General features: G+C 55.8%; 2 protein-coding genes across 2 annotated transcripts; both read left to right on the top strand.

The window, feature by feature from the left end:
- The first annotated feature begins 3,491 nt into the window (after positions 1 to 3,491).
- Positions 3,492 to 11,673, top strand: LGI3 (leucine rich repeat LGI family member 3). Its single transcript, XM_059371411.1, has 8 exons — positions 3,492 to 3,940; positions 4,838 to 4,909; positions 5,631 to 5,702; positions 6,049 to 6,120; positions 6,214 to 6,285; positions 6,865 to 7,034; positions 7,192 to 7,356; positions 9,453 to 11,673. Exons 1-8 carry the CDS (start codon positions 3,735 to 3,737, stop codon positions 10,268 to 10,270), a joined length of 1,647 nt encoding a protein of 548 aa, XP_059227394.1. The 5' UTR covers positions 3,492 to 3,734; the 3' UTR covers positions 10,271 to 11,673.
- A 3,491-nt stretch (positions 11,674 to 15,164) lies between these two features.
- Positions 15,165 to 19,206, top strand: REEP4 (receptor accessory protein 4). Its single transcript, XM_059371403.1, has 8 exons — positions 15,165 to 15,685; positions 16,487 to 16,559; positions 16,944 to 17,020; positions 17,115 to 17,235; positions 17,659 to 17,772; positions 18,160 to 18,295; positions 18,453 to 18,607; positions 18,710 to 19,206. Exons 1-8 carry the CDS (start codon positions 15,654 to 15,656, stop codon positions 18,776 to 18,778), a joined length of 777 nt encoding a protein of 258 aa, XP_059227386.1. The 5' UTR covers positions 15,165 to 15,653; the 3' UTR covers positions 18,779 to 19,206.
- Positions 19,207 to 21,891: the final 2,685 nt, after the last annotated feature.

Below are 21,891 nucleotides of genomic sequence, written 5' to 3'. Positions count from 1 at the left end.
CTCCCGCCCCTGGGTTGTCCTGGCAACACTGGGATTGATTGGCTGACTCCCATGCACTGGGCCTGAGCCAGGTGGGCAGCAGGCCAGGGGGAGAGCCAAGGAGGACTGCAAGCATCTCGGGGTCCCTGCGGGCATCTCGGGGGGCCGCAGGGTCCAGCTGTGGGATTTGTCCTGATCAGGCATCGCATGGAGGGCTTGCGGTCATCAGCTGGGGCTGAGAAAGGAGTCTCTCTTAGAGAGACGCCTCTGTTCTCCTCCCAGGTCCTCAGTCTCCCCTGCAGGCTGCCCTTAGGCTGTAATTCTCACAAGCTTTATGGTTTTTCTTTTTCTGTTTTTTTCCCTTCACTTGCTTTTGCCTGTTTGGAGGTTGGGGAAGGAAGGTTGCCCTCCAGTTTCATAATGGGAGTTCAGATGCTAGCACCTACCCCTCTGACACTGACCCAGTAGAGGTCTTTCTCTGGAAGCAAGGAGGGAGGGACCTTTAGCTGGGAGCTGTCCCCCCATTCGCCCTCCTCCCACCCCAGTTCTCTGCTCTGCTGCAGACTTCTCACATGTTGGCATTTACTTAGGCCTTTTCTCCCTCCTGGAAATCCCACCCTCAATGCCTCTCCACCTCTCTGAGTGCCATCAAGCTCCGAAGGCCAGGGAAGGGTCAATGGTCTCTGCTCTGCCACCTTGCTGACCCAGGCTGCCACGCCCCCCCACCCCCAAATCTCCGGGCCTCCTGCTGCCCTTCATTTCCTCTGCCACTTAGACCTCACTGCTGTTCTCATCAGCAATGCGGGAGCTTCTCATTGCCCTGTCTTCCTTGGGGACTGGCCCTGAGACCATGGTTTCCTGAGGCTTCTTTGTACCTGCTGCAGGGCACAGAACATGCGCACGGCCAGCATGTCATTATATGCAAGGATAAGATGGTCAGCAAGCGTGAAGGGGCTCCAGGGGACCGGTTGATAGTTCATTTCTTCTGCATATGGAGCTCTTGATGCTTCACTAGCCAGCTCTGCGACCCCGAACGAATCCATCTTTCTGCCTTTCCTTTAGTGTGTTGGGCTGTGAAATGGGACTAGTCCCCCTGTCCTGTCCCCTTCTCCAAGCTGTTGTGAGGATCCAATGACATCATCAATCCAATTGTCATGATTAACATCATCTATTTCATCCCCCAAACAGCTCTTCTCCCTAGCTGAGAATAGGGCAAAGTCTTCCCCTTTCTGTCTGTCTCTGGTCTAAATTCCTCTGGGAGAACTGTGGGTGATGGAGAGCCCTAAGGTAGCCACCCCTCCTATGTGGACCTCCTCTTTTTTCCCTTCCAGCTCCCCTGCTGCAGTGTCTGGGACAAGAATCACTCCGCCTTTGTGCGCTGGGCAGAGCTGTGCCAGGGACGGGAGGGGACGGCTGCCCAGCTGCCCAGGCCTCCCTCCCAACCCCCATTGCTTGTTGTCCCACAAGCTGGCATGCGGAGGGCTGCACGGGCATCTGGATGGGCAGTGGCAAGTGAGCATCAAAGGGACAGGGCATCCCTGGTTGAGAGAACATGGGCAGATGTAAGCTCTGACCAGAGAAGTCCCTGCTGGCAGAGGCTGGGCACAGTTGGGGACACATCTTAAACCCAGCGATCTCAGTTTCCTAGCCTGCTATGGAAAGAACACCAGACGGGCAGCCCATTCACCTGACTTCCAGGCTTCCCTGACCCTGTGTGAACTTTCAGCACAATCAGTCCCACACAGAGACCCCCAGGGAAGTAACACGGAGGAGAGCAGCAGTTCTCAAACATTTTGGTTTCAGGACCCCTTAACATTCTTTTTTTTAAAGATTTTATTTATTTATTTATTTATTTATTTATTTATTTGACAGACAGAGATCACAAGTAGGCAGAGAGGCAGGAAGAGAGAGAGAGAAGAGGATACAGGCTCCCCGCAGAGCAGAGAGCCCGATGTGGGGCTCAATCCCAGAACTCTGGGACCATGACCTGAGCCAAAGGCAGAGGCTTTAACCCACTGAGCCACCCAGGAGCCCCAGGACCCCTTAACATTCTTAAAAAAATTGGGGACCCCCAAGATCTTCTGTTTATGTGGGTTATATCTATTGATATTTACTATATTGATATTTACTGAGAAATTTAAAAGTATTAATCAATTAGTGAAAATTGCAATAATAACCCCATTCTGTTTTAACATATGTAACATAAGTCTTAAAAATGATTTTACAAAGCAAAAAAAATTAGAGATAAGAGTGTCGTTGTTTTACATTTTTGCATATCTCTTTATTTTTTTCAAGATTTATTTATTTAGAAAGAGAGAGAACATGAGCGGAGGGAGGGACAGAGGGAGAATAAGAGAATCCTCTAGTCAACTACCTCCTATGTGCTGTGCCCCACGCTGGGCTCTATCCCAGGACCCTGAAATCGTGACTTGAGCAAAAATCAAGAGTCTTTGGCTACTCAGTGGACTGAGCTGTCCAGGTACCCCTTGCAAATCTCTTTAATTGCTGGCTTAGTTGAAGATACATGGTGTAGCCTCTGGAAAACTCCAGCGTACTTTTGTGAGAGTATGAAAGTTAAAAAAGTTAAATTAAGTTTTAACATTCTTAGGACAATTATTTTGATGTCAGTGACTCCCCGGAAGATTCTCCTGGACTCCCTGGACCACGCTTTGGAAAGCCCTGGTACATTAGTATGACTCTGAACTTTGGAGTTGGGGCAGAGTGGGTTGAAATCTCTGTTCTGTCCCTTTCCTCTGGTACCACCAGCCTCACTTCTCTTATCTGTAAAAGGGGATTAGTATCATCTACCTTAAAAGGTTGGAAGGATTAAGCACGCAGAGTACACAACACACAGTAGATGTGACACCAAGCTGGTCTGCTTTCCTCTTAGTTTGGGCCTCTGTTTCCTCATTTGTGACAAAGAGCTGGCCTGGGAAACATCCAGGGCTCAACCCAGCTTCAACAGTCTGTGGTTGGGTAGGGAGAGCTGTTCCAGAATTCCACACACTTCCACTCGGACTCAGTGACAAACATTTCCCTTTTCAGCTCCCAGAGACACAAAGGCACATTCTGCTCACTGGCTCGTGGAAACACATGTGAACACAGCTACACACACATGTGGCTTAACACACTCATGAGCTCTTGTTTAGAGGATATGTCCCCTGAGGGTCACGGCAGATAGACACACAGAGGCACGGGGATCCACAATGCAGCAATGCCCCCACGAGGGGATAGGCGCCTTACGTGCAAGTGCCCGTGCAGAGGCAGAGGCAGAGGCGCACACATGCACAGTCATGCCAGCAGACGATGCTCTTGCACACCTCGCACACCTGCACTCGCGAGTGTCTCTCTGGGCGCAGGACGTGCAAGCAGACGCCGGCCCCGGAGACGTCTCAAACACTCCTTTCTTGGGCTACTCCCAGCACGGGACTCCCCCAGCCACCGCGCCCCACCCCGGCCCGCCCTGCGCGCGCCCCCGCCGCAGCCCGCGTCCGCCCCCGCCCCCGCCGGTCAGCCCTAGCTCGGCTCCGGGCCCGCGCAGCTCTCCTTGCCGGCTCGCGAGAACGAGCAGGGGTGGGGACGGAACCGGCGCCCGAGGGCCGGAGGAATCCGCTTTCCGCAGCGGGCAGCCGGGCTCCTAGCTGCGGCAGCGGCAGCCGGCGGCGGTGGCCGGGAGGTGGCAGCCCGCGCTGGGTGGCGGAGAGCCGCGGGGCGGGGGCTGCGGCCGGTGGCCCGCGAGAGAGCTTGCAGGCAGCATGGCGGGGTTGCGGGCCAGGCGGGGCTCCCGGCTCCGGCTGCTGGCGCTGTCCACGCTCGGCTTCTGCCTGATGCTGCAAGTCAGTGCCAAGAGGCCCCCTAAGACGCCCCCCTGCCCGCCCAGCTGCTCCTGCACCAGGGACACCGCCTTCTGCGTCGACTCTAAGGCCGTGCCCAGGAACCTGCCCTCCGAGGTCATCTCTCTGTGAGTGTCCTGCCCTGGCTCAGGAGGTGGGGGAGCGGAGAGAGGGAGCAAGGCAAGAGCCTTCTGACAGTGGATGGGGAAAACCCCTGCTCCCCCTGCACAAAGTGTGGGGAGCAGGAGGACTCCAGGGGTCCTTAGGACTGGAGATTCAAGGCACCAGCCCTGCGGGGAGTTCTGTAGTCATGCAGGCTCAGCAGCCATGGCTGGGGAAAACAGGAGTTTAGGGCCAAGAATGAATCATCACCAGCATCAGCATCAATGAGACCTACTGTGTGCAGGGCTCTGGACACGGGGGGAGGGGTTGTTTACAAGAGCATGTGGTCCCCTGCCTGTGATGTCACTCCGAGGGCAGAAAGGCTTTTTGTAGGGGGAGGGAGGGTGGAAGCAGGGGGAGGGGTGGAAGGGACATACACCCACACAGTGCCCTGGCACTGGACCACTGCCTTGCATTGGTCTTCCATCCACTCTGGACTGGGCCAGCCAGCCTGTCCCATGCAGTAAGTGGCCTCAGGGACCAGATGGGCTGTGTGGTCCTTGAGAGCAGGCGGCTAACCACCCCCCACGCCCCATTCCAGTGCCCCATCCCTCAACAGCACCTAGCACACGGTTGGCATTTGGATGATCTTGAAGGTCTGGGTAATGGAACCTTCTTTTTGGCTGACGGGGAAGCTCAGCCTGGGTTCATTGGTGCTCAGGGAGGCCGTAGGATAGCCATGAAGAAAGGCAATGAGTTTCTGAAGGGAAAAGAAAGATAGTCCCAGGTAGGGTGCCCAGGCTGGTGAAATGGGGAGTGTCCAGGGTAAGAGTGTGGAGAAGCAGTGCCCTGTTCACCTTGGGTGCCCTTCTACCCCAGTCCCTGCGTAGTCCCCACAGTACTGACTCCAGTGTCCCCTGCAGGACACTGGTGAATGCCGCCTTCTCAGAGATCCAGGATGGAGCATTTTCCCACCTGCCCCTGCTGCAGTTCCTGTAAGGACGCTGGACCTTGGGGAAGGGCGGGTACGGGGTGGGGCAGTGGAAGGGGAAAGATCCTGGGCTGGGGAGAGGAGAACAAGTACAGGCAGCCATTGCAGGTTAAGAGGCAGGTGTCCCTTAAAATTCTGCTGGTAAGGAAAGCCACAAAAGGTGGAGCAGCATAGTCAGGAAGGGTGCAGGGAACAGTAGTGGGGAGAAGGAAGGTGGGGGGTGCTTGTGAAAACCAGCAGTGGGTATTTGGGGCCCAATGAGGAATGGACTTGCCCCCTCTGGAGACCAAAGGAACTGGGTGCAGTAGCTGGGTTGGTGCCAGAAGATGGACACTGCAGGGGACAGGGCTCATCTTAGAGACAGTTGACCCCCCGGGACCAGGATCTGAAGAAGGAGCTGAGGGTCAAAAGGGAGGGGTGTGGGAGGGTGCGGAATTTTAACAAGGGCTGTTCCTGTTTGAAGCCCCAGTCGCAGGAGAGAGTGCTTGTGAGTTACCCCAGCTCCTTTTCAACATGGGCTACCCTCAAGCTTAACACCAGTCTGACAGGGAGTGAATGAGCTGGGGTGAGGGTGGAGACAGAGGATGGACACAGACACAGAGATAGAGAGACACACTGGGGAAGGACCCCGGGACTGTGAGGAAGCCCCAGGGTGTGGTAGCAGTCTGAGGGCTGGCACAGCGGGCACACCCTTGGAAGCTCTAATCCGCTCTCTGTCTCTCCAGGTTACTCAACTCCAACAAGTTTACTCTGATTGGAGACAACGCCTTCACAGGACTGTCACACCTGCAGTACCTGTGTGTGTCAAGGAGTGGGGGAAACGGGAACCAGAAAGGAGGAGGGAGCCCCAGCCTGGGTGGGCTGAGAGGGCAGCTTGGATGAGGAAGGCTGGGGGCAATGGATAGGGAGAGCCCTTGAGTCCTCTGACTGCTGGACTCAAGCAGAAGGTCATTTCATCCATCCCTCTGCCTAAACCACCCTGTTCAGATGCCCTGTCACCACAGTCTTCATTCATGTCACCAGAATCAGAATGGAAGCCTGCCTTAGGACCACGGGCAGGAATCTAGCTGGGGCGGAGAGAAGTAGCTGATTGGGGGTCTGGGATACTGAGTGGCATCTACAACAAATTCTCATTGTCTCCAGCTTCATTGAGAACAACGACATCTGGGCACTATCCAAGTTTACCTTCAGAGGACTCAAGTCTTTGACACACCTGTGAGTACATCACGGACACACACACGGGACCAAAGCCTTCCATCTCCTGTGGTCTTTGGCCTCAGTTAGGTGACCCAGGGGTCTCTCTTGCAGATCGCTGGCCAACAATAACTTGCAGACACTGCCTCGAGACATCTTCCGGCCCCTGGATATCCTTAGTGACTTGTAAGTCTGAGCCCTACCACTTTCGACAATGGCACAGAGGGGCACGTCCCTGGAGAAGACCATAAGTTCTTGAGAGCCTGGGAGGGCTTGGGTTTGGGGATGTCTCCTGGAAGGTTACGTGGATACAGTGTGTATGTATATGCTTCTTAAACAAGTGCTTTTAAAACATATGTTTGATTTGATCATACATTAATGCCCTATTGTATAGCCACAATAATCAGTCAGTATTTACACAAGAAAAAAAGCAACAACCCGGGATTGTGGAAGGTCTGAAGGAACTGAGACGCGACATAGTGGTGCAGGTTACACACTGCAAAAGGGCACCTCACCCAGGAGGCCAGCAGGGACTGAAACTCAGCCCCGGCTCCGCTGGCCAAACCCATGTCCATGGGGGTGCATCTAGCCCAAGGGGTACTTCTCTCTAATCTGTGCAAAGATGCCATGTGAGCAGCGGCAACCTTGATTATACCCACTTGCAAAAGCCCAGAGAGCCCCTGGGTGGGAGATGTGGGGGCGGGGGCGTAGAGCCACTGGGAGCCTGCTCCTCTCTGTGTTCCCTCTGTCACCCTCGCGATCCAGGGACCTGCGGGGCAACTCGCTCAACTGCAACTGCAAGGTCAAGTGGCTTGTGGAGTGGCTGGCGCACACCAACACCACTGTGGCTCCCATTTACTGTGCCAGCCCGCCCCGCTTCCAGGAGCACAAGGTGCAGGACTTGCCACTGCGAGAGTTTGACTGCATTACCACCGGTAGGAGGTGCCCCCTCCCCCCACCGCAGGTCTCCCCGGGGTGCTCACAGGCACTGCCAGAAGCAACCCCAGCCTCCACCATCCTGGTCCAGCAGCACTTAACCCCCAACAAGCTCTTAGCCTTCTTCTTCCCACCACTCACCTCTCATCCCTACAGATTTCGTGCTGTACCAGACCCTGTCCTTCCCAGCGGTGTCAGCCGAGCCCTTCCTTTACTCCAGCGACCTCTACTTGGCTCTGGCCCAGCCAGGTGCCAGCGCTTGCACTGTTCTCAAGTGGGACTATGTGGAACGGCAGCTTCGAGATTATGATAGAATACCAGGTACCTACCCCAAGCTGGTTTTGGTGGCCCACATTTAAAGGGGTGGAGAGGCGCTGGGCTCCATTGTTCCTCTTCACTGAATACCTACAGGTAGAGGCATAGATGAGACATGGTCTCTGCTCATAATAACTTTCCAGTCTTTGGGGAGAGGCCAATACATACACAGATAACATCCATATAATAGGTGGGTATGAGGAAGGAGATATGAATATGATGTTCTAGGACCACAAAGGAGAAGTGTACCCTGGGCAATCAAGGAGGGCTTCCTGGTGGAGGGGATGCCTGACTTGAGCCTTGAAGGGTGAAGGAAAGTCAGAGGTGATGCCCAAGTGCCTGGCTTGAGTAACTGGTTGGTTCCAGTGAACGAAGAAGGAGATAGGAGTGGCTAGTGAGCTCAGTTTGGGATCCACTGAATTTGAGCTGAGTCTAGAAGGCTGAGGGAGACTTAGCTCAGAGAAAAAATGTGGCAGGGGTATTCTGGCATCAAGAACAGTATGAGCAAATTCAAGAAAGTGTGCAACAGCTTAGTGCATGAGTGCATGCACGTGTAAACCATAAGGAGCTCATGTGACTACAGCATAAGTTTCAAGGTGGAAAGAGGCAGATGAAACCCAAGAGACATGAGGACCAGGTCATGGACAGGTTTTGAGCAGAGTGTATGAAACAAACCACCTGGTATTTTAGAACAGTTTCTCTGTATGCCATGTGGAGAGTGGCTTGGCATGGGGCAAGACATGTGGGCACATCCTTAGGGGGATAGGCAGGAGTTTGGACTGGGGCAACAGTAGTGGGGATGGAGAGAGAGAGATTTAGGATGGAGGAGTGAACTGACACAAGAGGAAACAAAATTTAAATTACCCTGTATCTCTGAAGGAATCTGAAGTCTTTATAAAAAAGATACCCTTCCCCCAAAAGAAGGATCCAGGGCCAGATGGTCTCCCTGGTAAATTCTAGAAAATGTTTACAGAAGGAATAACAGCAATCCTACACAAACTTAGAAAGCAGAAGGGAAGGGCTGACAGGACTTGGGACTGATTGGCTGTGGGTGAGTGAGGGACAGGGAGGTGTTGGGGATGGCTCCAGGCTTCTGGAGGTGGCAACTGGGTGGAGCCATGGATGGAAATTGAGAACATAGAGGAGGAAGAGCAGGAACAGGTTTGAGGGTAGATGTGTGCCCAGTCATGGCCAGCTGGATTTTGAGGTGCTCTTGGGTATGTGGGCATGGATGGTCTGAACTTGGGAGCTGGGGAGTCATGAATATCTGGGCAGGTGGAACAAGGCTGTCGAAGGGATTTGCGGTGACTGCCAGAGGCCTGGGGTTCAGCATGGGCTTTCTTCAGGGGGAGGGATGGGGAGGAGGAGGGTGCATAAAGCCCCACTGGGAAGGAGGAGACTTGATAAACAGAGACACCAGGACAGGTGAAGAGTGTGGCCCTGTGTGCTTCACGTGCTTGAGAAGAGGTCAGATCGATCTGGTTGTTGAACAGAAGGAGGTTCGTGCAGACATCCTCGTACCTAACAGCCCTTGCAAAAGTGGGAATTCTTAGGATAATGTGTTTTCGTACACAACTATCCAAACATCAAAGTGTCATGGTGTGACCTTGGCTCTATGACCTGGCTGTGGATGGGCTCAGTCTCTTCTTCCTTCCACTGCCTGGCATCTGGCCAGCCAGGGAACTTTGGGTGTCACTTAGACTTTGAGCCTGCTCCTGTCAATGTTAAATGGGCAAAATAACAGGATCCATTTCTGATGATCAGTTGTTCACACTCAGCCCAGGGGCTTCACACAATAAACATTCCATAATCAATATTATAGGTAAACACCCGGTCAATACGTAAGGACACCTGTTTTGTGCTCCATGTTAGCTGATGTTTTAACCCTGGGGGCAAGAGTGGAGGGAGAGTGATGCTGAGAGTCACATGATCAGCTGGGAAAAGCCGGTGAAGTTCGGTGGGAGGGCCACTGTCCCCGAGAGCCAGGGTTCTGGGCCAGGGTCGGAGGGGAGTGATCCCCCGTCTTCCAACGGCATGGCATGGGGAGGGGGCATGCAGGGCTGCCTGACCCTGCCTGAGGCTGCTTCTCTCCCTCCCCGCAGCCCCTTCTGCCGTGCACTGCAAGCCAATGGTGGTGGACAGCCAGCTGTACATGGTTGTGGCCCAGCTGTTTGGGGGCTCTTATATTTACCACTGGGACCCCAACACCACACGCTTCACCAAGCTGCAGGACATCGACCCACAGCGCGTGCGCAAGCCCAACGACCTCGAGGCTTTCCGCATTGATGGTGACTGGTACTTTGCCGTGGCTGACAGCTCCAAGGCGGGTGCCACCAGCGTCTACCGCTGGCACCAGAACGGCTTCTATTCCCACCAGGCCCTGCATGCCTGGCACCGTGACACTGACCTGGAGTTCGTGGATGGCGAGGGCAAGCCACGGTTGATTGTATCTAGCAGCTCCCAGGCACCTGTCATCTACCAGTGGAGTCGCACCCAGAAGCAGTTTGTGGCCCAGGGCGAGGTGACCCAGGTGCCCGACGCCCAGGCCGTGAAACACTTCCGTGCCGGTCGCGACAGCTACCTGTGTCTCAGCCGCTATATCGGCGACTCCAAGATCCTGCGCTGGGAGGGCACCCGCTTCTCTGAAGTGCAGGCCCTGCCTTCCAGGGGCTCCCTGGCCATGCAGCCCTTCCTGGTGGGCGGCCGCCGCTACCTGGCGCTGGGGAGTGACTTCTCCTTCACGCAGATCTACCAGTGGGACGAGGGGCGCCAGAAGTTCGTGCGGTTCCAGGAGCTGGCTGTGCAGGCCCCTCGGGCCTTCTGCTACATGCCTGCTGGCGACGCCCAGCTGCTCCTGGCCCCCAGCTTCAAGGGACAGACGCTCGTGTACCGACACATCGTGGTGGATCTTAGTGCCTAGAGGGAGCCCGGCTTCTGGGTCTGGGTGGCTGCGGGGGGCTGAAGGGAAGTCTCTCTGTGAGCAGCACGTGTGCCTGCACATGTGAAGACACGTGTAACCAACCTGCGTACACGGCCTCATGGACACCCCACCCCCGCGCGTCCTCCCTCCCACCCCCACCCATGAGCATGGATACACACTGTGGGTGGGCCCAGGGGAGCCACTCACCATAGTTGTCATCAGCATGGAGACCTGGAGATGTGCCAGGCAACTCAGCAGCCCTGTGCCTCTCCTGTGTGGACATTGGTAGCCCCAAGACTCTGTCCCCCTTGATCTGCTGCTTTCTCTGGGCTCTGGCCCCAGGGGAGGGGCATGGGAGAGCAGAACCACCCGTCCCATTTTTCAGCTTAGCTTTCCTACTCTGGTCTTTCCTGTTGGTGCTCCAGGGCTCTGTTTACCTGCTCACATCCGTACTGCAGCCTGGGGCCGCAGCCTCCATGCTGCGGGCCTCAGTCCCTTGCACTATGCTCCTTTGGCATGCACACGCAGACGCTGATGGACACCCTCAGTTTACACACATGCGCCTGCTAATTCTCCCACTTCTGTGTGCACACATGCAGATGCAGGGCGGCCTAAAGAGGCTCTCCTTCATCAACTTGGCTCTCTTCTTGGAGGAGGCACATGGTCCCTGCGCTCCTCGGCTCACTCATCCCTTATGTGCCCACCCTGTAGCTGATAAGGACGGGAATAGTGGTGCCAGTCTCTGGGCACCAGCTTGATCTGGGGGCTTTGCCCCTCTGCCCAAATCAATAACAAAGCAGACCCTGAGCTCTTCTTAGGGTTCTCTCTGTTCTCCCTGGAGTTTCCTGCTCTGATCTTGAATCCAGCTCACCTGGGGATGGGAGACCACCCAGATAAAAGCGTTTCAGCTTTTCTTCACTGTGGCTGCCCCAGCTTTCTGACCACCCCCTGGTTGAACCCCACCTTTGGGATGTGGACATTGAGCTGTGTAGGCTCTGTAAGGTGGGTCCCAACGCTGGCCCGAACCAGGGCCCCCGGCAAGCACCCTAGCCAACTGGGCCAGTGCCAAGAGTGGAGGAGGGCTAGAGAGCATCCTGGGGATCCCAGGACCTCTCCAATCCACAGAGGCAGGCCCCAGGAGCATTGTGTCTTAGTGTGAGCTGAGGGGTGGAGGGGGGTGAGGGTCCGTAGAGGCAGGACCTGGGAGCCAAGCTTCTGCTGCCCTCTGCTGTAGGCTGGGAATAGGCAGCTCGGAGCTGCAAGGCCGGCGGAGAAGGCATGGGGTGAGGTGGGCAGAATTCCCTGTGCCCAGACTCTGTGAGGGCCCACTGATGGTGGACGCCCAGGGGCACTTGGGGGCAATGTCGTGACTTCACTGCTGCAAATAAAAATGTCCCACCCCATTGTTGGCTCTCACGTGTCCAATGGCTACTGTTGGAGGCGGCTGTTTCTCTCAGAACAGAGCCAGGGCTGTGTTCTCTGTCCCTACTGTCTTCAGGGGGCAGTAGCCTTCAGACCCCCCTCTTCCTTGCTCTCTTTCAGAGGAGAAAGTGGGCACCCCACAGTCAGCTTGTGCTGGGGTCAGGAATTCATGATGATGATGACATTCAAATGTGGGTCAAGTGTGACTAGTCTCTACCACCTGGGGCTGACTCATGGCCCAAGTGTTTCTTCCTGGAGATCACAGACTTGGGGCCCATGGAGACTGGAGTCTGTCCTTCCATCAGGTCAACTCCAACTAACAAGGCCAAAGACAAGCTCAGCAGTCCCTCTCCATTCTGTTCCATTGCATCCAGCTCTTGCCTGAGGTGGGAGTTTTCAAGCAAGTGCGCTGATTTCCCTGGCCCTGGGTTTCTCCTCTGTCAAGTAGATACTAAAACTTAGTCTATCAGTTCTTGATCCTGCCACTTAGCGGCAAGGGCAGCCTCAACATGTCATTGAGTCTATTTGTATCTCTGTTTTTATCATCGATGAAATGTGGATAATCAAAATACCTGGCTGACAGAGTTAGTATGAGATCTAGATGCATGAAATATATGATACATTCATACCTGGAAAGCCGTTGGAATAATGTGTCTGACACAGCACTGTGACTTGTCTTTAGGACTCTAGTCTTTAGGACTCTAGGAGATGCCGAAGGGGCTCAGAGAAGGGTGCTTGCTGGGAAAGGAGGAGGTTGATCTTTGGGGAGAACTCTGTCTGCAGACTAGGGCTCCTCACCCATCAGTCTCAGAGACCCTGGCCCTCTGTCTCTCCTCTAGTGTCAGGTGCACCCCCAAGCTTGCCCCTGAGCACCCCCTCACCATGGGGAACCTCATGGGTGCTGTGTCTGGGCTTCCACCTCTTCAAACCACGTTCATGTGCTCTTGGCTTAGCAGATGTCCCTCAGGCCCCCCAGCCACACTGTCCTGGGAATTCCTGTCCTGCTTCTTCAAATGGGGAATGGACCCTCATGCTGGGCCAGGAAGAAGTTGCCGGGGGAAGTAGGTTGAGTGTCCCAGACACGTTGGTACTCTGTTGCCAGGTAAAAAGATAAACATTTTGTCACTCCCCCGGAACTCCCTCCAGGGTGGGAGACCCTACTACCCTTGAGTGCCCAGCTTTCTGTACATGGGGAATGCGGCCTGATGTATGCCTGCCTGGCCACCTGCCCTGGGGGTCATCAGCGTGTCCAGAGAGTTGCCTAGCAACCCAGGGTAGCTGGGTGACTGTGTCAACATCTCACGACCAAAGGCGATGAGAAACAGAGTCCACTCACTCTACACCCCTCAGCTGCACACCCCTCCATGTTGAGCCCTGCTCTCAGGAGCAGACCTCTGCTGTCCCTTAGATTCCCTAAGCGCATTGTCTCCATGTGAGAGACCTTCCCTGTGGGGATGGTCTTTTTTTTTTAAAGATTTTATTTATTTATTTGACAGACAGAGATCACAAGTAGGCAGAGAAGCAGGCATGGAGAGAGAAGGGGAATAGACTCCCTGCTGAGCAGAGAGCCAGATGCAGGGCTTGATCTCAGGACCCTGGGATCCCAAGACCCTGGGATCATGACCTGAGCCAAAGGCAGAGGCTTTAACCCACTGAGCCACCCAGGAGCACCCCGTGGAGATGGTCTTAAAGAGGGCCCAGGAGAGCTCTTCGCCAGCAAGTGGGGGTAGGTGCTGGGGTCAGGTGACTCTGGAAGGCAGCCAGGGAGGAGGTGGCTGTGCAGCAGGTACCAAAGGACCAGAGGTGCGCACACACACCCCGTCAGCCCAAGCACACTCACCTCCTGAGGATCGGGGCTTCCTTCCCTCTTCTGCAACCCCCTGCTCCTCCTGAGCTGTCCCCCAGGAGTCAGTCACATCCTTCTGCTCCCAGGAGACAAGGAATGTGTCTCCTCAATTAAGCTCAACATTCATCTCGATCACATGTTTGGGCCTAGAGATGGGTGGTGGGACTTTGGCCCTTGCAGTCTCTTGTTTTTCCAACATAAGGTAGGAGTGAGGCCTAGTGTGAGGGGATGGTTAGATGGGAAGAGGGAGGCCTCAGGGCAGTTTCTCCTGTGGGTCGGTTTCACTGCTAGCTCAACACCACCAATAAAATGGATGATAGTAATTAAGACTACATCATTACCTGGTGTTTATTTATTCCCAGGAAGCCTCCTTTCCCTGGCCCCCATCATTACCTATGCCATCCTTTCCATAGATGATGGGTGTTAACTATGGCTCTAATAAAAATTAATAACTGTTCAAGTTTCCCATCCGCATGGCTCAGGGTAACTCTGCTGTCTCCTTCACCTCAGCCCTGTGAAACAGAGGGGGTGGCTGCCCAGGGTGGAGAGGTATGGTCCCTATTGTCAGAGGGAGGATCGGGGCACTATGCAGAAGAGAGAACAAAGAATGCAATCCTAGTATAAAGTTCTAGAAGCAACAAAGCTTGCCTTCTCCTTCAAGCCTCCCACTTTCTTTCCCTTATACCCCTGCCCCTAGAGGAGCTTCTCTGTTTCCTCTCCCCTTCCTGGGCTGTGCTGAGAAGACTGATCAAGTGGAGCATTCACTCATCATCCAGTAACCAATGCCACAGAGAGAACCTATTTCCTAAATGGTAAAAACAAAAAAACAAAAAAACAAAACAAAAAAAAAGGTTGGAGGGGATCTTCATAAGGGTCAAGACCTTGCACACAAAAATTAGCTACAAAGTGGCAATTGTTGATATGATTCAGCTCTCAGGGATGTTTGTGTTCTTGACTCACAAGGAATAGAACTTCAAATTTCTGGTGAAAAAGGCATGGGTGGGGGAGTGGGGGCAGGGGACTCTGTCTGGAATCTCTCAAATCATCATGGTCAGCCCACCCAAATAGGTGGGCTCTAGAGAGGTATCGCAGAGAGAAGTCAACTCCTGAAACCCACTCTTCAGGGTGACTCCGGGGAGAGGGCAGGGGGTGGGGCGCGGTGATGAGTCCCTCAGATTCCCTCTCCTACTTCTTCTCGCTTTCGTCCTAGGTCAACTCAGTGTCTTCGGGGCGCTTAAGCATCTCCTGACCCAGGGCTGCAAGACCTGGATCTGTTGGCGCTCAGCCATGCCTCCTCCCACTTGTCTGTGAGCCTGGAAGTGGGGCACTGCACCCATCCCATGCCTTTTCCCATTTTACAGAAGGGAAAGACAAGGCAAAAGGGGGAAGCCAGGGAAGAGTCGCGAGAACTCTGGACTCCAGGTTTCCTTCGTTTCCTTTTCCCCACCTTTTTTGCTGCCGTTTCCCACCCCCTAATCTTTCCAATTAGGGCGGCCGCTCACCTACTGGGCCTCATCCACGAGTAGGAGGCGCATTGCCCCTTTAAGGGGGCAGGCCGCTGGCTTCCTTGACCTTTCCCCGCCCCCTCCGGAGCCTCACTGCGCCTGCGCTAAGCGCCGGAGCCCTGGGGTTGGGCAGAATCTAGTTCCGTGCAACTTTCAAGTGAGTTGCAAACTCCGCCCCGAGGCCGCTACCCGTGGCAGGGCCCGCTGAGACCGCGGGGACCCGAACGAGCGAAGGCCGTGACCGCCACCCGCGGCCCGGGACCCGCAGCAGCGCCACGGCGAGAGCCGAACACCTGGTTCCCCGCAGCAGGAAGTGCGGGGCTGAGCCGTAACTGCCCCAGGAGCGCCGCGGGGCGAAAGAACGCACCCGCCCTTACCGGCTCCCAAGTCGGTTTTCCGAGCCCCGGCCTCCTCGCTTCAGCCCACGGGTCTCCCCACTCTTCAGGCTCCGCGCACTGCTGAGTGGGGGGGTGGCGGGCTCACCTCTGCCAAGGGGCAGCCCGAGCGCCCCTCTGGTTCCTGCACTTCCACTAATTACCCCATCCCAGCCCCGCGTGAGCGTCCCTCTGGTCATCTTGCGGAGGTTCCCCCTTCGTGCCGAGGCTGCAGGATGGTGTCCTGGATACTCTGTCGCCTGGTGGTGTGAGTATGGCTGCTTTCAGACTTCCTCTATCCCCAGGAGCCAGAGCGCTCCTGAGGTGGAAGATTGATGGGAACCTCTGGTGGGAGAGGGGGCACAGCGCCCTCAACTCTCACCACAAGGGTTAACGGACCTGCGGGCACGCACGTGCCACCCGGCACCCTCGCTTGTCCTCCATCCCCAAAGTCTCCTTGGCTCCTGGCGACCCCTCCCGCAGTCACACACACTGCAGACAGGGCTGTGGGACCGAGGCCCTCACACCGGACTGGCAGCCCCTTAGCAAACGCAAAGTGTTGTGGCACCTTGTGGGTGGAGATTCCAGGTGCCTGCTTCCCATCTGAGCAGTCACATGACTCACTGCCCTGGCCTCTACCTCCCCACTCTGTCCTCCTCTCACCTTTTAGTATTCCAGCACCTGGCTCCTATATTCCTGCCTGCAGCCTGGCAGTGCCAGGTCTGGTGGCTCTGGGCCTGATTGCATGCCCATGGGAGGGGACGGCCTGGTGCTCTCACCAGCTCTGAAGCCTGCCTCCCACCCACCTGTGTGTGGCTATGTGTGCTCCCACTCCATCATGCACCCATAGGGCACCCGTGCAGGCCTGGGCAGGCTTGGGGTGTTTGTAAACAGCAGGGTGGGGAGGTGGCCTTCAGGGCACTGACTCAGGCACAGGTTGTGCAAGCCAAGCAGGAAGAACGGGGTAGGCCCTTGCCACTGCACACCTATGAGGGAGGTGGCCATCTGGTGGGGGGCAGGAGGACATGATGGCCCTCATCCTCCCACTCTTTTTTACCGGCTCTTCTAGGTTGGTGTTTGGGATGCTGTACCCAGCGTATGCTTCCTACAAGGCTGTGAAGACCAAAAACATTCGTGAATATGTGAGTGTGGTTGTGGGCAGGAGGGTTTGGTGTAGACTGGGTGGGACGACAGCCTTAGGGGTATGGTAGGACTCGGCAAGGTGGGGAGGTTCGGAACTGGCCTCCCTTTCTTCCAGGGGCATAAGCAGATGGGATAGCCTGAGCAGAGTGGGTGCGGTTGGACGGCAGGCTGTGGAGGATGCCTGTGCAGGATCATATGGGTGAAGCTTCTGGGGGGGTTGGGCAGAGAGACGGGTGGGAGTTTCTCAGAGACAGCTCTCTGGGGCCGGCCAGGAGCCGGGAGAATGCAGCAGCACAGGCTCTCTGGAATCTCGGGTCAGCTTGGGACAGGGGAGTTGGCTGTGCGGGCTCAGCTATTGGCCTCTGACCGCCACCCACCCCCAGGTCCGGTGGATGATGTACTGGATAGTCTTTGCACTGTTCATGGCGGTGGAGACCTTCACGGACATCTTTATTTCCTGGTATGCATGCAAAAGGCCTATGGGCAGTGGGGAGGTGAAAGGCCACTCTCAGCCTGGACCCCTGGCTGACCGTGCCCACCCTTCCCTTTGACAGGTTCCCTTTCTACTATGAGATCAAGATGGCCTTTGTACTGTGGCTGTTGTCACCTTACACCAGAGGGGCCAGCCTGCTTTACCGCAAGTTTGTCCACCCGTCCTTGTCCCGTCATGAGAAGGTACTTCATGGGAGTTGAGTAGGGAAACATAGGGGTGGGTGTGAAAAAGAGGGCCCTAGACTTGGGGTTCCGGATACTAGGTGATAATCTGGGTTCTAATCTGGGTCCTGCTGCTGTTGAGCTGTGGGACTGACCTTGACATAAACTAGTCTTCTTTTTCTCATGATAAAGGCAAGCACACGGGAATGACCATTCGAGGCTGTGAAACACCAGCTTGAAGTTGTTTTGGGGATGGTGGGAGGAGGCTGTGTGTGGTCACTCACAGAGGTGTGGAAATGGGTGGGTGGGGAGCTCTTGGTGTGGCTGCAGGGGCCCTGGTGGGTGGGGATGGGCAGGGAGACACGGTGCGCAGCAGAGGAGTGACTCAACTGTCCAGCTGAGCTCACCTGTCCCAACTGCCCCCCTCTTTCCTGTCTTCCACAGGAGATTGACACCTGTATTGTGCAGGCCAAGGAGCGCAGCTATGAGACGGTGCTCAGCTTTGGGAAACGGGGCCTCAACATTGCTGCTTCAGCCGCTGTGCAGGCTGCCACCAAGGTGCCCTGGGCCCCAGCCCTCCAGCAGCACCCCCACCCCCAGTGCCTTTTGGAGGGGTACAGCTCTCTGTCAGGGAGCCAAGAGAGAGCACCTGACCATACCAGGGAACAGGGTGAGGGGTGACAGGTGGGGTGTTGGCAGGAGGACGAGCTGGAAGTTCAGACTTCTGGCTGGGACAGTGACCATGAGCGCTTGTTCCTGCTCTCTGGACCTTCATTTCCTGTTGGTGTTGCAAAGGCATGGGGCTAGAAGGTTACTGAGCTCCTTTCAGTTCCTTGGCCTGGGCCCCTTCACCTCCCTGAGCAGCTGTGCTGGCTCAGACCCCTTTCTGTTAGGATCCCCAACCCCATCCCTCCAGGTGACATGGTGGCTCCCCGTCCCCTGCAGAGTCAGGGTGCACTGGCCGGAAGGCTGCGGAGCTTCTCCATGCAGGATCTGCGCTCCATCCCCGATGACCCTGCTCCCACCTACCAGGATCCCCTCTACCTGGAGGACCAAGTCCCTTGCCACAGGCCACCCATCGGTGAGTGGGAGAGCGATCTTGAGCTGTTTGTTCTCAGGGGGCTGATGCTTCCATGCAAGCCATGGCTTCCCCAGGGGTTCGAAGAAGGCCCTGGCTTGGCCTTCCCACTATGGAAATGCCCAGCTTTGCCTCCCCGGCCTTCCCCTCCTCAATACAGGGTACCGGGCAGGGGGCCTGCAGGACAGTGACACCGACGATGAATGTTGGTCAGATACCGAGGTAGTCCCCCAGCCACCTGCCCGGCCCCGAGAGAGACCTCTGAGCCGCAGCCAAAGCCTGCGTGTGGTCAAGAGGAAGCCGCCGGTGCGGGAGGTCAGTGGCAAGGGAGGCATGAGGGAAGTGGGAGGGAGGTGTGCTACTCAGGTACCCAGGGCCTAGACATTCTCATGTTGTACCTGCTCCCTCCCCACCCAGGGTACCACCTCGCGCTCCCTGAAGGTTCGGACAAGGAAGAAGACCATCTCTTCGGACATGAACAGCTAGGGTCTGTGGAGCCTGGTCCAGTCTTACCTCTCCTGCCTTATGAGGCTCTGGGGGCCGTTTGGAGGAGACCTCTGGTGGCACGTCTGATCTGTCTAAGGCAGCTGCTCAGGCTCTGTCCTCCTGGCTCCCACGCTGCTGGGACCATACACAGGGCTATACCTGTAATGTACCAAAGTGGGCTGTGCCCAGGATTCTATTTATTGCCTTTTTCCTCCTTCTCCCCTCCTGGGTGTGTGGGACCAGAGCCCTTCCCAAACCTCTGCAAGTGAAACCAAAAGTCCACCCAGCCATGTTCATTCCTTCCTGTCCTTCAAAGTACTTGACAGCCTCCTTCAAGGCCCTGTGTGTGTGTGTCCTGGTTGTGTGTCTTGTGTTGCTGAATGTGGTCAGGTTTATGCACGTTTTGGTAAATAAACACAAAAAAGTGTTCTGCGTGTCCTGGTTTGTATTCCTGATGCTCACAATACACATTATTAGACAGCCTGCTATAGGCCAGTCCCAGTCCTAGGATGGATGAAAGGACAGACAGACTGCCAGAAGGGCCCAGTCTCCTGGGGGAGGGAACCATTGATGTATAGTTGTGATGTGGCGAGTACTGTCACCAGAGGCTCTTGGAGACCTCTGAGAACACAGATGGGGGAGTGGGGTAGGAGGGAGGACACCCCTGAGACCGTTCAGAGCCCAAGACTAGAGTCAGAAGGAGATGGAGTTGGACCTTGATGGGAAGTAGAAGCCAGTGGGAACAGAGGTGTGGAGGGAACACGGGCAGCACAGTAATCTCCTGGGGATTAGCTGGAGCTGTAAACAGATTAGGCCGGAGGAGGCCACCTTCCTCCATGGGCCCATGGGGGTCTCTAGGCAGCTGTAGGGGCCCTGAGTTCCTGTAAACACCCAGGTTGGCCTTGGGAGCATTGCACCTCTTCAGAGTGGCCGCGAGAGGGCAGCAGCTGCCAGGGTCTGGGCTGCCCCTAGCTTCCAGGTCAAGGAGGGTGGGGTTGAGAGGCGGGCCAGAGCCCTGCCCCAGAGGGACCTGGCTGCTGGCTGGCTGGCTGGCTGGCTGGCTGGCTCTGGAGAGACGATGCAGAATTCTGGCCTGGCCTCCAAGGGCCCTCTCTGCTGTTCCTTCCTGTTGTTTGCGGTCCTTGGTCCTGTCTGCCCCATCCCCGGAGTCTCCCCTGTTCTGAGATCCAGGCTCTTTGCCAGAGCGAACTCTATGTCATCCCTGACTCTAATCCCTGAGATAGCCCGGGCTGGCTTCGCCCCCTCCTGACCCTGGGTGCTGGTCTCACCGCAGTGTCCCACATCTGTTCCCCTCAGCCACTCGTGCCTGCTCTTCTTCCCACTTTTGATGAAGCAAAGAGGTGGGTGGGAAGAGGGGAAATGTGTGTGTGTGGGGGGGGTAACCCTGAGTGACCTGAGGAGTGTGGATTAACTCTTGGTGTGGGGATTATCTGGGTTTTATTTCGGGAAGGCACGTAATCGGCTGGGGTGGTTTAGCTCCTCACATACTGATGTTCAATGACTTCCTATCTAGGCATTCCCTTGCATCATGGTGTTGCCTCATCTCTGCATGTATCCATTCAAAAAGTCTCTGGTGCGTCTCTCCCAGGTGCCAGGCCTGTTTCGAGACACTCAAGATGCAGAGTCTAGGAATGGCTAGCACTGAGGACGTGACTACCCAGCCCTGCTCTGAGCCCCTAACGTACATGTGCTGAATCTTCCCCACAACCTCCTGAGGCAGGTACAATGATCACAGCGCCCCTTTACAAATGGGGGGACAGGCACCGAGAGGACAGGTCATCTGCCTGAGGTTACACAACTGAAACTAATAAATGGCAGAACTCATCTTGGAACCAGGCAGTGTGGCCCCAGAGTCGGTGTGCTTCCCCACAGCGCAGGGTGAGATGAGGCAAAGACAGGGAGATGGACCCATGTGGAACATCGGTCTCATGCCTGGCCTTGCCCTGGGCATTTTTAGACATGGTCTCCTTAAATCCTCCCAGTGAGCCTGTGGGTAGGGCTTTGACCCATTTCTCAGACAGAAAGACGGAGACTCGGAGAGGTGAAACAACTTGTCCCGGGTCATGTTGCCTGCGCGTGGGGGTCCTGTCTCATGAGGCAGGATGGCCCAGAAGTTGCTGTGGCAGACCTGGAAAGGCGGGACCCAGCCCCCGGCACTGGGGGTGCACAACAGAGGAGTGTGCAGTGACTGGGCAAATGAGACATAGGCTCAGAGGAAGGGGCACTGGGGGAGGCCTGAAGCTATGGGGGTGTTGAGGGAGCTGGAGTTTCCCCTGCCTTCATTCCTATAATGGGCTTTAGAATGGACAGCAGAGTCCCCTGGGCCCCTGAGGAGAAATAGTGACTTTGCTCAGGTGCAAGATCTTCGTGTTATGCCCACCCCTGGCCTCCTTGCTAGCCCGGCTGCCCCACAACTCCTGACTTTTCCGACCCCTGAGTGCTCACGTTCATCCGCTCATCCAGCTCGGCCCCGGAGCTTTGTAGCAGCGGTATGAATCTCCCGGCCTCTGAATAGCCTTTCTTTCCCAGCCCCCACAGTCTTCCTTACAGACCTGCTTTCTCCAAGAAGCCTTCCCTGACTTGCCGGCCCCTCCTCAAACTCCCAGGTCTCCTATCTCTGGCCTGCTCCCCGGTCCTGGGTACACTGTGGGCTGTGTTGGTGCACGCATCGCCCTTCCCCTCCCTCCCGACAGGCCTCCTCTAAACCTTGCTTTGTATTTGCCCCCTTGTCCATCGGACTGTCTCATAGCTCCATGCTGTTCCCCTGACCCAATCTTCCTCTTCCACCCAACTCTCTGTCCTATTCCTGTTTGCCCTGTGCTCCCTCCCCACTCAGACACCGCCTGTCCCAGGAAGCCCTTGGCCAGCATGCCCCCTGCCTCCTGGGGGTTGGTGGCTTGTCCAGACCACACCATATCTATTCTTACACGGACTTCTGTGTTGCCTTGAGCACTTCAGATTGTCTGCCTGTTCATGCGACTTCGTAAAGCACAGACTTGCTGTGCTGCACACTTTGTATCCCAGGCTGGAACAGATGGTGGTTTAGTCAAAGGGAAATACTGTCATACGTGTGTGTCTCAGTGGTGAAGGCC

Source organism: Mustela nigripes, chromosome 1, assembly GCF_022355385.1.
Source record: "Mustela nigripes isolate SB6536 chromosome 1, MUSNIG.SB6536, whole genome shotgun sequence".
In the NCBI taxonomy this organism is placed as follows: Eukaryota; Metazoa; Chordata; class Mammalia; order Carnivora; family Mustelidae; genus Mustela; species Mustela nigripes.
The sequence above is the reverse complement of the archived record's forward strand: the minus strand, read 5'-3'. Positions and strand labels throughout refer to the sequence as shown.